The 12,763-nt window shown below is 36.2% G+C and overlaps 1 protein-coding gene across 1 annotated transcript in view; it reads right to left on the minus strand.

Annotated features, from left to right (window-relative positions):
* The window catches only part of LOC111875445 (phospholipid-transporting ATPase ABCA1), a 70,849-nt gene extending 59,474 nt beyond the window's left edge, over positions 1–11,375 (minus strand). The window contains exons 1-5 of the mRNA XM_033755826.1: positions 11,030–11,375; positions 5,807–6,016; positions 5,484–5,575; positions 2,350–2,511; positions 376–610 (exon numbers count right to left, since the gene is read on the minus strand). Coding sequence (XP_033611717.1) covers positions 376–610; positions 2,350–2,511; positions 5,484–5,575; positions 5,807–6,016; positions 11,030–11,333 — 1,003 coding nt within the window. The 5' untranslated portion in view covers positions 11,334–11,375. The remainder of the gene's footprint in view (positions 1–375; positions 611–2,349; positions 2,512–5,483; positions 5,576–5,806; positions 6,017–11,029) is intronic.
* Positions 11,376–12,763: the final 1,388 nt, after the last annotated feature.

Raw genomic sequence — 12,763 nt, forward strand, 5'->3', positions numbered from 1 at the left:
ATAAATCACATTTAAGTACTACCCAACTTATTTCAAATTTAGATTATTTTTATCTGGACTTACCAAATAAATATTTGCCTTTAAATGTCTAATGACTGAAGCTTCTATATATCTAGAATATTGACATCAAAATATACTTTAAGAGTGAATTTTGTAACGGCAAATTTCTGTCTGTGAAACAATAATACAGACATTCATGTGACCTTATATTCCCTCTGCATGTCTAGACACTTGGTTTAATAAATGCTGATGCCTTCCCCAATCATATGTCATATTTTATATTCCTGTACCTTTCTATAATGATGTTTATTTGAATATTCAATTATCTGGTATCCCATACAGCACAATCTAATTGAATAACTGATAAATACTCACGTCTAGAGAAGAATGAACCAATAGCAAAACAGAAGGTCACACCAGCTATGCAGTAGAATAAAAGGATGACCCATACCAGAAAGAAATCTGAATACTGAAGTATTGCAGTATCACCAAATGGCACTTTAAGCAAAACGGTGATAATGGTGACTGTAATTACATTCACAAGTAAAGCATTCACCATCCAACTAAACCACAGCATCCATGTCTTTAATCCCATCATCTTCATCAGCTCCTGTTAATGACATATTTTAAATTATTGTTCCAAAGAATAGTATATTAAGTAATGCAAGTCTGTGTAGAAGTATTCTGTCTAAATTGATTACCAAGGAACTAACTGTCTTGAATATGTCACAATATTTATGGCTCTTGATTAGGTACAAGCATTGTAGTAATAACATTTTTAATATTCTTATAAAAGGGCAAGTAAAATTTATATTAAGATTTGAGATTCTAATGACAGAGGCTATGGGAAGGCAGTGATGTTTGAAATGTACATAAATGGAGCAAAGCAATAATAACCTGTAGTACAGGATTATTAAATATGTGCCTCTATTCAGTAAATTTGTAAAGGAATTCCACAGACCAAAAATTGCACATACTGGATGTATAACCCCAGGATAGACTCTGAATAATGTCGGTGTTTGAATAATGTTAGGGGGAGGAGGGAACTTTTCTTGTCTTTCTTCCATTACTCCAAATTATGTGTGATGTTCATCAGTCGAACAAAGGGGGTTAAATAGGATTTAAACGTAATTTCCCCTATTAAAGGCATCTATGATATTGTTGGCCTATAATATCCCTGGAACTCTACTCCTGGAACTGCATAATACTAAACATGCAATTTTGACCTTCACCTAGTACCAGTTTATGCAAAAGAAAGCTATGCAGAGGTAGAGTTTAGAAGATAAGAGCTGATATTTCCTTGTAGAAAAGTTTTTAAAGGTGACTGATGATTGCAATATTCAAATAAGGGTCTTAGATTTTTTATATAAATATCATGCTGTGAAAATATCCTTAATACCAAACATAAATATATAAAAAATTATGCTGACATCCATTATTTGATATACACTCATTATCAAACTACAGATATGTTTTATTTGTTCTTATTTCAGAGATTAGTAGCAAAAGTCGGTATTGATTGCCATAACCCTTTGATTACTAGTTCTGAACAGTAACAACTGAGCTATGCTGGTATCTCAGGAAGGATGGTTGTTATAATTGTGCCACATGTGAATCTTTTTAACAGTATATAGGGCCTTGTGGACCTTATATCTAGGCTGAGCTAGTTAATGATCTGTTCTTTTGTTCTGAAGAATCTGTTTCCTGCAGGTTATTTTTACTGTTTCCTGTACCCTGTTTTCTTCTTTGTGTGATATCTGCTCTGTCCCATTGTATTTGATGATCCAAGACAAGTATAGCTGTAACAATTATTCCGTCCTTCAGTTCCAGTGGTTAGTGTATGAGCCTAATAGTCAAAGGATGCTTGGTTTAATCCCAGTCATTACTGCTAATCTCCAAACAAAAAGTTCCCCCCTTCCATTTAATGAGAAACAGGCACCTGAAACCAGGGCTTGTTGGAACTATTAGTATGCAAGCTCAAACCAATACAGTGTCACATAAACTTACAATGGAAACATGAGGATATCATACAGTTTATTTATATTAAATGTGCTTGTCAAATTATAAATATTTAAAAAAACGTCATAATTAATTCTGAACAGATTATGTCTGCACTTCACTTGGAGGATAAGTGAGTCAAATCCCAAATGAGACTATCTATAGTTCTTGAGATTTATTTGGTTTCCTCTCTTGAATGATTAAAATAGGCCATGATTCTCCCCTTTCATACACTATTAATAATTACCTTATTCTTTTATTGAATTCTGTATGTCCATGGTTATTAAAATTATTCTTAGGTCACATACAAATCAATCATTAAGGTATTATAATAGGACATAACATACTTACTTTCACTCCACTTTCTTTTTCTTCTACAACTCTCTTCATAATGGATGGACATAGCATCACAAAACTGAGAACCGTGAACAATGGTAGGAGGACTGAGAAAATTTGTGTGAAGGCATCTTGATAGTCAGCACGTTCAGGATATGGGAATGCCTGAACTGAAAACTGTAAAAAACAATACTGTCTTTTGAAATTGTTTGACCTGCGACATGCAAATATCTCATTTACTCGTATATTACAAAATTACTGCTTCTTCTCTATACCTTTCCATGCAAGGTCCCTGCTGTAATATGGATTCTGTATTGTTTATTTTGAAAGCACGTAATTATGACATGATCTCACAAATGAATATAACAGAATATACTACAGAGGGGGGCCCAATATCTTTACAATTTACTTGAAATATCTTATCGATACATGCCAAGTGTCTTTATCTAATTCAATTAATTTTGATGGGAGCCAAAACAAAACTTACAATTTGCTGCAAATATATTTAGGATGGGCAAAGCATGAATTGCATGCAAAATTCTTGAAAAGAAACATTTCAGAGGGCCAAGGAAAGAGGTTATTTTGATTGACAATCTCCCCTGATCAAAAGGTTGTGAAGGTGTGAACTTGATTATATTGACCCACTATGAAGTCCAGTGGTGAATCTCCAGCTTATTTCACTTGATGAAAAGAGGAAACATTTACAGCACAACCGGACTTATTCTGTAAAAAAGAAGCTTTTACCTTTCTGTGAAAGTAAATACAACTTGATATATGCTCTTTGGCACTGTATTTAAAAGAAACAGTCTTGTTAAAATGTTGAAAAGTGACAATTCTGGTAAAATATCAGCTTACATCTGTTGTTACAGTTCTGAGAAATAACATACTTCTGCAGTGTTGTATGAGATATTATGTAAATGGTTACTGTCACAGAACTTCATTTAAGAGCCTCATTGGCTTTACCCATGACAACAGAGCTGGTGTATGCTTAAACGCTGCCCCATGCCATACAAAATTCCTTCGGTCTCCTCAATTAAAAACATTGCAACTTTCTTGAAGCTTTAGCACCAAATTACCATGAAATTCCCTGACACTGTGGTGAAAGTCATCATTCACAGAACATAGTTATTAGAGGTTCTATTTACATTTTTGCATAACATACTCATATTGCCAATTAATGGTCAGAGTATCAACATGCAGGCACCAGAAATTAATACTCATTAATCACAAGACCCCCCCCCTCCCACACACACACAAACAAAAGCTCATCAAATGTAATGCCCTCAAAATCATAACGCAGAAGGATGCTACTTATCTAACTTCTGGTCTTGCATGGCAAGCTAAATTATGATGTAATTATTTTTATTGGTAATATACCTTTATACTTCATGCTATTCTCATGGCATTTCTAAATATTACTAACCAATCTACACTAAAAGGATGTCACTTGGAAACTGGGTAAATAAAATACACTAAACCAAAGAATGCTCAGTCTGTCATTAACATGTCTAGTTGACACAGTCAATCTGATTGCATAAGTTCAACTACTACGTTATGACAGGAATTCATGTGGTTGTCCTGCTATTTCCACATGTAATAAATAACTGCTTCCATTAATTTTTAAAATTCATAATAAACGTGGCAGTCAATGAAATTAACCAGTAACAATGAGCGATAATGTCTACTTATGGTTAACTTCAAAAGAACATTACTCATATTTAAATTAAGTACGAGTATAATTAAAATATAAGGAATGTGGATGTCAAGCTTAGCTATCTGTTTGCCATCTACTTCTTGGTGAGTGATTGTCTGGGTTACTCTTCAGCTCTAAATATGGAGGCAATACATTCCTAAGAAACATCACTAAACTGCTATTTACATTTACATTTGCATTTATTTTTCATTTCATGGATCCAATCAACTCCCCGTAGGGCTGGATATAAAACATGTCACATATTACAAATTCATGATGAATACACATCATTTGTCCTTCGTCCAATAAAATATAAAATCAAGCCTCAGACAGAATAGCTCAAGTTCTCAGGACAACGCACAAAGGTCGTGGAAAAACCACTGTGATATTTGATGGCAGAGTACTAAATAGCTCGATGCCTGAATAAAACACCCCTCTCTGATAGGATGATAAATGTGTTGAAGGTATATGAAGGTGGTCATTCCTTCTGGTACCAATGACATATACAGAGTTATTGGTTTCAAAATTATCCAAAACACTTGTGTCATCTGCAAACATAATAACTTCCAAAATTTTACTTATTTCAAGGGGGAAATCGTTTATGTATATAATAAAGTGTAAGGGTCCCAACACCGATCCCTGAGGTACACCACAACCAACAATTTCCCAGTTAGAATAATATTTGTTATTTATAATAATTTAATTCCACCCTTTGCCTCCTATATTGGAGGTAAGATTTAAACCATTGCAATAATACACCCTGCAGTTTCATTAATAGAAGATCATGATTAACGCAGTCAAAGGCCTTGGCTATGTCACAAAATATACTAGTTACATACTCTTTTCTATTCCAAGCTGTAAGTATTACACTGCGTTACATGGTGTCACATCCCAGAAGATCTTCATCTTCAAGCTCACAACTGTGAGTAACTCAAATCTGAAATATTTAATACCTAACCAGAACATTTCAGAAAAACATAATTGTTCACAATGGACATTTTACTTACTCTGTTACATAATTTACATTGGTTTTGCTGAAGATAACTGCTTTGTGTCTTAAATGTCTATTCGTTGTGCATTGTAATTCAACTCATAAAGCATATATGAAGTTCTGGGGAGAACTAATTACCTACTTCCCTTTATATACAATATGTGCATTTGATATGAGGGGGGGAAACTTCAGTCTGTGTATGATGAAGTAAAAAAAAAAAAAAATACAAATTGTGAAGCTTCAGTGTTGCTATTACTCACGAGAGGGCTTTGTGAAGTAAGCTGTTTAGATTGACTTAGGTAGCATAATATACATAATAAGTTCCATAAATATTGGTTCAGGTGTGTGTGTGTGTGTGTGTATACAGGCATTAAAAGAACTAAGAAACAAATAAGTAATTACACAGACCTTAATAACTGGCCCTGTAGGACCACTAATGAACTTATAGGCAAGCACTGAACTTACCTGAAATGCAGATGTATTTACTCCTTGAAGTTCCATGAATGCTTTGTCTATTAGCAGTTGGAGGCTCAGGAAGGAGGAATATACATAGAACTCTGTAAGAAGATGATGGTTTAATGTTACATTTTTTATAATGGTATTTATTGTTTTTGTTGTAGTCTAGGTAGTTACACACTGAAATTAACAAAACAGTTAACAATGTAAAATATCTTTCTTCTCCACCTATTTTAAATAGGTTTAAAATTTTCCCACAACAACATTGGTAGTGACCACAGTGATAAATGGGATTTAAGTAAAATATTTATTAAATATTCTAACATCCTTACCAAAAAATAATGTCCAAGAAGAGAATTCGGGGAACAACTCTGTAGTATGAAATTTTATATCTGAAACACGTATTTTGTACTTGAAATGATCTGGTGGATCTCCATTTGGAGGCAGATCTTCAAATATAACTGCATGAACGCTACGGCTAGAAAAATTCATGCCATCATAGTAGCTGAGCAATTCATCTTCAGTGTCAAAAGCCTGTAAATCTGAAACAAAAGTAATTTTACAAGAATATAGTTAAGCTATTCTTTTCTTTTTTACATAGGTGAACTTCTATTAGGATGAGGTTTAATGGAAATTATGGTACAGCTGGGAAAATTGTTATGGCCTTAAAAGTAGGGCCAAAAGATTCATTGCTCCAACTGAAAATAATATTCGAATGTGATATTTATGATGGTGACATTGTATCCATCATCATGTCTATCACTGACTCACACTCATTGTATCAATGATGCTACATAAAAACGATAGTTTATATATAATAAGATGACAATGAACTGTGAAAAGTCATGCATAATAAAGGCTTGAGCCTTGGCAAAATATTGCACCTCAAGCAAATCTTGTACATTATATACAGGCCACACTGAATGACTCTTCTGAAGACCTCTTGGTCCACCTTGTTCTAGATCACAGCATACTGTCGGATTCCAAATGATATCAACACATTTTCCAGTATTAAGTCTATTGAGACCTGTTACAGACAATACAAAGCAGAATCTTTCTGTCACTTCAAAAGTCTTCCTTTTGGTTGATATTTTAGAAGCCTGTTAGCATGTTCCTTCCAATTTCTTCCTTTATTTTATGGCCTGAAATTGTGCATCCCGCAATCTTCTTTATGAAATGGAGATATACTATAATCTCTTTTTCTCATTAGATTTTCTTGTGATATTGTAAACTAAGGTAAGGCTATTCCTGGAACAGGTCGTGAAGGCCCATAGGGTTGTGATATGTCAAGCCTCCCACACTTTCTAGACAAAGATGGCAGTGAGCTTGTCAGCCTTATGCCCCTGCCACTCTTTACCCCAAGGAAGATCCTTGGTACTCATTTCTTAGAGGTTTAGTCAATCTCAGGTCCATAGTGTGGCTGCAAAGATTAGGTAAACTGAAAAATTCAATGACCTCATCAGGAATCAAACCTGTTATCTTCTGGCTTGTAGCATAGTGCCTAAACCATGCTACCATGTGCCCCCTTTGTGATACTGTTACTGCGCCCAGTTCTGTCAATTGCACATTTGTTTACTCAGTATTTCATGTGATAAAGAGCTTACCACAATTAATATATATATAGCAGGATTCCTTCTTAAATGTGTAATATGCGTCACTCTGAAACAATATTAAGAAGTTGTCACACATATTATTTACCTTCATCATCACCTGAAAGTCTGCTGACTGTTAGTGGAAAAGAAAGTGAAAATTTTGAGTGAATAGGCACATTTAAATCAGACTGCAGAGCATCAGAAATATGATCTTGATTAAAGAAATGACATCATTTGAGCCAATAAATACGTGATACCAGCGAGTTGGTACAAAATCTTAACAGAAATATGATTAATCGATCAAAATTACTGGGTACAGAAAGTGAACTATTCGATGATGATACAATCATGTAATGAATGTAGTGGCTGTGTTTCTTTCTCATTTTTTTTCTTCTGATATTTTTGTTTTTGTATGGGCTGTGTAACAACCAATCTCCATCTATCTCTGCCTTTCCAAAACTCCTTCTCCTTATTTTCTTCCCATGTTCTCCCTTCCTTCTGCATAATGTTATTCCTATTTGTTTTTCCCATCCAGATCTTGGTCTTCCTCTTGGGTTTTTTCTTAGGTTCAAGTTCAAAACTATTTCAGTGCTGTAGCTCCTTTCATTCTTAAAATATGTGCATGCCATCTTATGCTGTTATATACTAATTTATTTTGCAGTGTATTTATCTTTAAATTCTCTCAAATTTTCATCCATGTTCTCTGCCCCCTCATTTTTCCTTCTACACTTTTTAAAAGTCTTATTTCAGCTACTGTTTAACTATTAATATCTGCCTATGTCCACGTCCTTTTTATGCTCCATATGTGAGAGTGGGCACACGGTAATTTTTAAATAAACATATTTTTCCAGTAGATTCTACAGGATTCTGACGATAGTGTATAACATTCAAGATCAGTTTTTTTTTTCAGGTGGACAAAACGTTCTTCCACCAGAAAGTTGGCATGGCAATGGGCAGCTGTCTCTTACCCATCATTAGCAATGTCTTTATGGAGCAGTTTGAGAAACTGGCTCTTGATTCAGCGAAATATAAACCATCACTGTGGCTTCGGTATATTGACTACACACTTGTGGTCTGGCCTCATGGCCTAGAGCAGTTACAGATAAACCACCTCAATAATTTAAGGTCTTCCATCCAGTTTACTAAGGAAATAGAGTCCGTCAGTGAGATGTTCTGATCATCAGGAAAGAAATGACACCAGTCACTATAGTTTATAGAAAACTCACCCACACTGGCAAATGTCTCAATTTCATATCTAACCAAACCAAACCAAATGTGAAAAAGAGGTTTAATTCAGAGTCTCACAATAGAGCTTCCACCATATGTCACAAGACAAGATTGTTTAATGAAAACAGTAACCTGAAACGTGATCTTCAGCTCAGTGGTTTTGCTAAAGGTTTCATTGGCTTGTGTATTAATTCCAAGAGTAGCAGTCATCCAAAAAAAGAAGAAAATACTCTGGGCTGTGTGTATATGCCATATGTAAAGGACGCTTCAGGAAAGTTAAAGCGTATAAGATACTGTTATAACATTTGGACCATATTCAAAGCTCTTCTTGCCTTGTCATGCAACAAAGTCCACAGTCCTGATGCCCACAGGTGCCTCGCGCATATGCCTGAGTACGGAGATGTAAAATTACTGGTTGACTGTTTGCCCTTGCAGAACTCAGTGATGAACAATACACCTGGTGTCGAAGAAAACGATTATCATAGTCTTCTTTTTTCGATGGCTGCTGCCTCACTTTCTTGATGCTGGCGAACCCACTGACCGTCATTCGGCGCTTTGCCTCCTCGTCAGAGGGAGCAGAGGGTCGTACTGGAAACACCATGATTATTCATCCTCGGCAATGATACCGTTGACTTACGTGGTATCCTCCTTCGCGTCGTGTAACAAATCGGGACAAATTGAACCTGGCACCTCCTTTTGATTGATTGATTGATTTATTTCGTCACTGTAGATCATTGTACATGATATATGACAAGTCAAGTTAATTCTGAATATTAACAATTTGATATATAAGTAGATTAAAATTACAATAGTTACAATTTTTTACATTCTTATTTGTGGNACCTTTTGATCCTGAGTTAGTGCGGGACTAGTCTGGCATTAAGTTTTCGTTTACCGAAGTCCTCTGGCAGAATCTGGTGGTAGGTCGACTTATTGGTATTCAAGACATCAGCTAATATGCAAACTGTAACAGTACGGTCTTCCCGTACCATGTCTCTGACGCGAACCACGTTGTCTTCTTTTCGGGAACTCGAAGGCCGGCCTGAACTTGCGTCATCTTCAACCGACATCCTGCCCGATACTAATCGCCTGTGCCACTCGAACACTCGCGCCAGAGATAAAGCTTCATCGCCGTAGGAATCATGCAGAAGTTGCAATGCCTCTGTGGCTGCATTGCCCAGCTTCACACAAAATTTTACGTCAACTCTCTGATCAATTTGAATGTAAACTCCTCTCGCAGCACGTGCGCAAATGACAATTTGCATGGGTCTTTCCGCTGCCTAGCGGAGGTTGAGCGAACTAACGTCAATAGCACAATAAATTGTAACGTATTTAGAACACTTTTCCTCGGAATTGCCCAACATTTACCTAAGCCGAAATGTTAAACCTGTCTTGGAACTTTATGGGGAAAAAAAGCTCAGTGGCTTTAGTCCGCAAGCGAACTATCCCGACCGAGAGACTGCCGATTGTCGGCGAAGTTAGTGCCAACCGTGCCTACGGACACAAGCGAATAGTGTGTGTGTTGCTTGGTCAACGCACCGAATCCCCACAGCCGTTAATTTCGGTTTTCTAGACCGGATCCGCTACTATTCCATTCAAGTAGCTCCTCAGTTATCCTCACGATGCCGAGTGGGTCCCATTCCGGCCACACTACTTCTCAGAAAACGTGGTAGCTTTGGGAATCGAACCCAGGACCTCTGGATCTGTAGACAGGAACTCTGACCACTAGACCACATAGGTGGTCACTTTATGGACAAGGGTTTATTACAATATTAATTTTCAAAACTCCAAAATGTGATGTTTGAAACCATAGCATACTTTTCAGAAATAACTGGAATAACCTTTTTAAATATTGTGACGATGGCTGAAATGCCTGAATAGTTTAACAAGAAAAGATGTTCATTGCTAGGAAACAAGGAGTGAAGGAGTTTCCACAGCAACCAAAACACTTATTTGAGGGCAGTGGAGAGAGAGAACTGTTAGAAGAGGCATATTTTGCACAGTTCATTCCAAGACTATATAATGAGAACCACCACAGAAGTTACAAGTTTGGCTCATATGGAAGCTGTTCCAATACCTTCACCATAGCTCTGTGAGTCACAGGAGGTGACAAAAAGGGAATTCAGTGCCTGGGTGTATAACCAGGCCACCCTGTTCCTTCAGGTTGGAGGAGTCTTGAATCTGAGACAGTATGATATGGTCATGAGTCTCTAGGGGCTTGGGCCCAAGAATGACTGCACTAGTGAAGGCCAGCAGCAATTGTAAGTGACAGACCTGTCCTCTCATCAGAGAGGGAACCCCACATCAACAAACTTGAAACTGTCTCAGAGTAATAAAAATCTGGTCTTGGTTCCCAGATGGGTTTTGACACCAAGACAGACTGGATGTCAGTTGTAACATAACTTTGACTCCAACTAACTTTGATTTGAGTTAGGAGTTACAAGCATTCCATAAATTCAATCAATCCAAACCCTGTGTCTTAGTCACTAACATGTGACAATCTGAAACTTGTACAGGATAATGAATATTGTTTAGATAACAAGATCAATTGTGATATTGTCATGTACCAAAAATAACATGTTTCATAATTTTGATGTATAAATAAAATGTACTTGTTATATACTAGAATCAGATAAATGTCACACACTAATTTAATGCCAGGTATTACAGCTGTATTACAATTTTTACTGAATAACCTTATTTTGTTGAGCACATAAAGAAATTAAGTTTACTTACCAACTGATAAATAATCACCATATGCAACATTATCCATTACATATCTTGTAAAACTATTATTTGGAGCATAAAGTAGTGGTGAGTCATAAAACCTGAAGTACAGTCTCAGGCTTTCTTCATCTTCAACATGAAAATACTGTGCTGGGGTAAGATTAACATCTGATGACTTCATAAGTGACCGTACCACAGCAGCCAGAATAAAAAGTACAACAGGAATCACAATCTCAAATGACGTTATTATCCAGTGTCTTTTCCGAAGCACCAGATTCTTCCACATGACAAGACCAAGTTTCCTTAGCAACATGATTCTACCTGTACTAAAGAGGTGGTTCTGACTGAGTGCAAGTTAGTGTCTAAGGCACAGTAAAAGAGACTACAGTTTAATTTTATAGCAGTAAATATCTTATCTCTTGATTACAATGATAGTTATGATGTCTGAGTATGACTCATGTTAAAATTGTGTTTCCCCAGTGCCAGCCCACATTAACCTGATAAGGCTTTCCAGTGACGTACTTTAAGACAAATATTTGGGAATGTACTTCAGTGTGACACATCATGAGATCTACTCTATGGATACTGCGATACCCTACGTTTATGACAAATATGATAATTATTTACTAGGGTAAGTTGTAAAGGTTTATAAAATCACAATATGGACCTGCCAGATCATGAAGGGTATATTTGTTACTAATCTGAATGCAAAGATGTGAATATTATATCATAAAAGATGGTGTCTACTAGTATTCTTAAAACTGTGGGTTGTGACCTGTAATTTAAAGGCTACATACTTCTGTACTAAAGCATCTTATTATGGTATGCTGTAATTAGCAGTTACATATAATAAAAAGTAACATTATTCAAAAATAAGAATCATACACTTACTTGATAATATTTACAAAATATATCAAATATGTGGGGCATGAGGTAGCATACTTGGTTGAAGAACTATGCTACAAGCTGGAAGATCGCGGGTTCGAGTCCTGATGAGGTGGATTTTTGCAATTTACCTAATCCTTCCAGCCGCACTATGGCCCTAGGGTCGACACAGCCTCTAACAGATATGAGTATCAGGAATCTTCCTGGGGGGGGGTAAAAGGCTGCCGGTGCATAAGGCTGACAACCTTACCACCATCTGTGAACTGACTGTCTAGAAGATGTGGGAGCCTCAACCTCTCACAACCCCATGGGCCTGCACAGCCTGTTACAGGGATAACTTTACCTTTTTTTTTTTATCAAATACATATTACATAAACTGCATGTCTAGACTATGAATCTGAATGATTGGATATACTATGATGACAATTGTAGTTTATGTATATATTTCGCATATTATTGCAAATAACTTCAACTTGTAAGTTATGTTGTATGACTTCCATTTTATTCTTGTATGTGAAGAACTGTATTTTAACTACTAAGTTAACCTCTGATATCTTTTGTTTTTAGCTGTGTTCATAAAACTTTTCTATCATCTGTCATCATGTGAAATTTGATTTTAGATATAATAGACATAATATACTATGACTACCTTGCCAGTGGGCCACCACTACAAGCTAGTGACCCATATGGAAAAAATATCTAAAAGAAAAGAATGGTGTAATTATGAATTTCATATCAAGATACTGATAACATCATTATTGTCATTGTGGTCACAGTCACCATCATCCTGTCAGGTATTTGGCTATGTGACCTGTTCACTCTATGCCATCTCTTCAGCAGCCTCCTTAAATTTCTCTT

The sequence above is a fragment of the Cryptotermes secundus genome, unplaced genomic scaffold (genome assembly GCF_002891405.2).
Source record: "Cryptotermes secundus unplaced genomic scaffold, Csec_1.0 scaffold304, whole genome shotgun sequence".
In the NCBI taxonomy this organism is placed as follows: Eukaryota; Metazoa; Arthropoda; class Insecta; order Blattodea; family Kalotermitidae; genus Cryptotermes; species Cryptotermes secundus.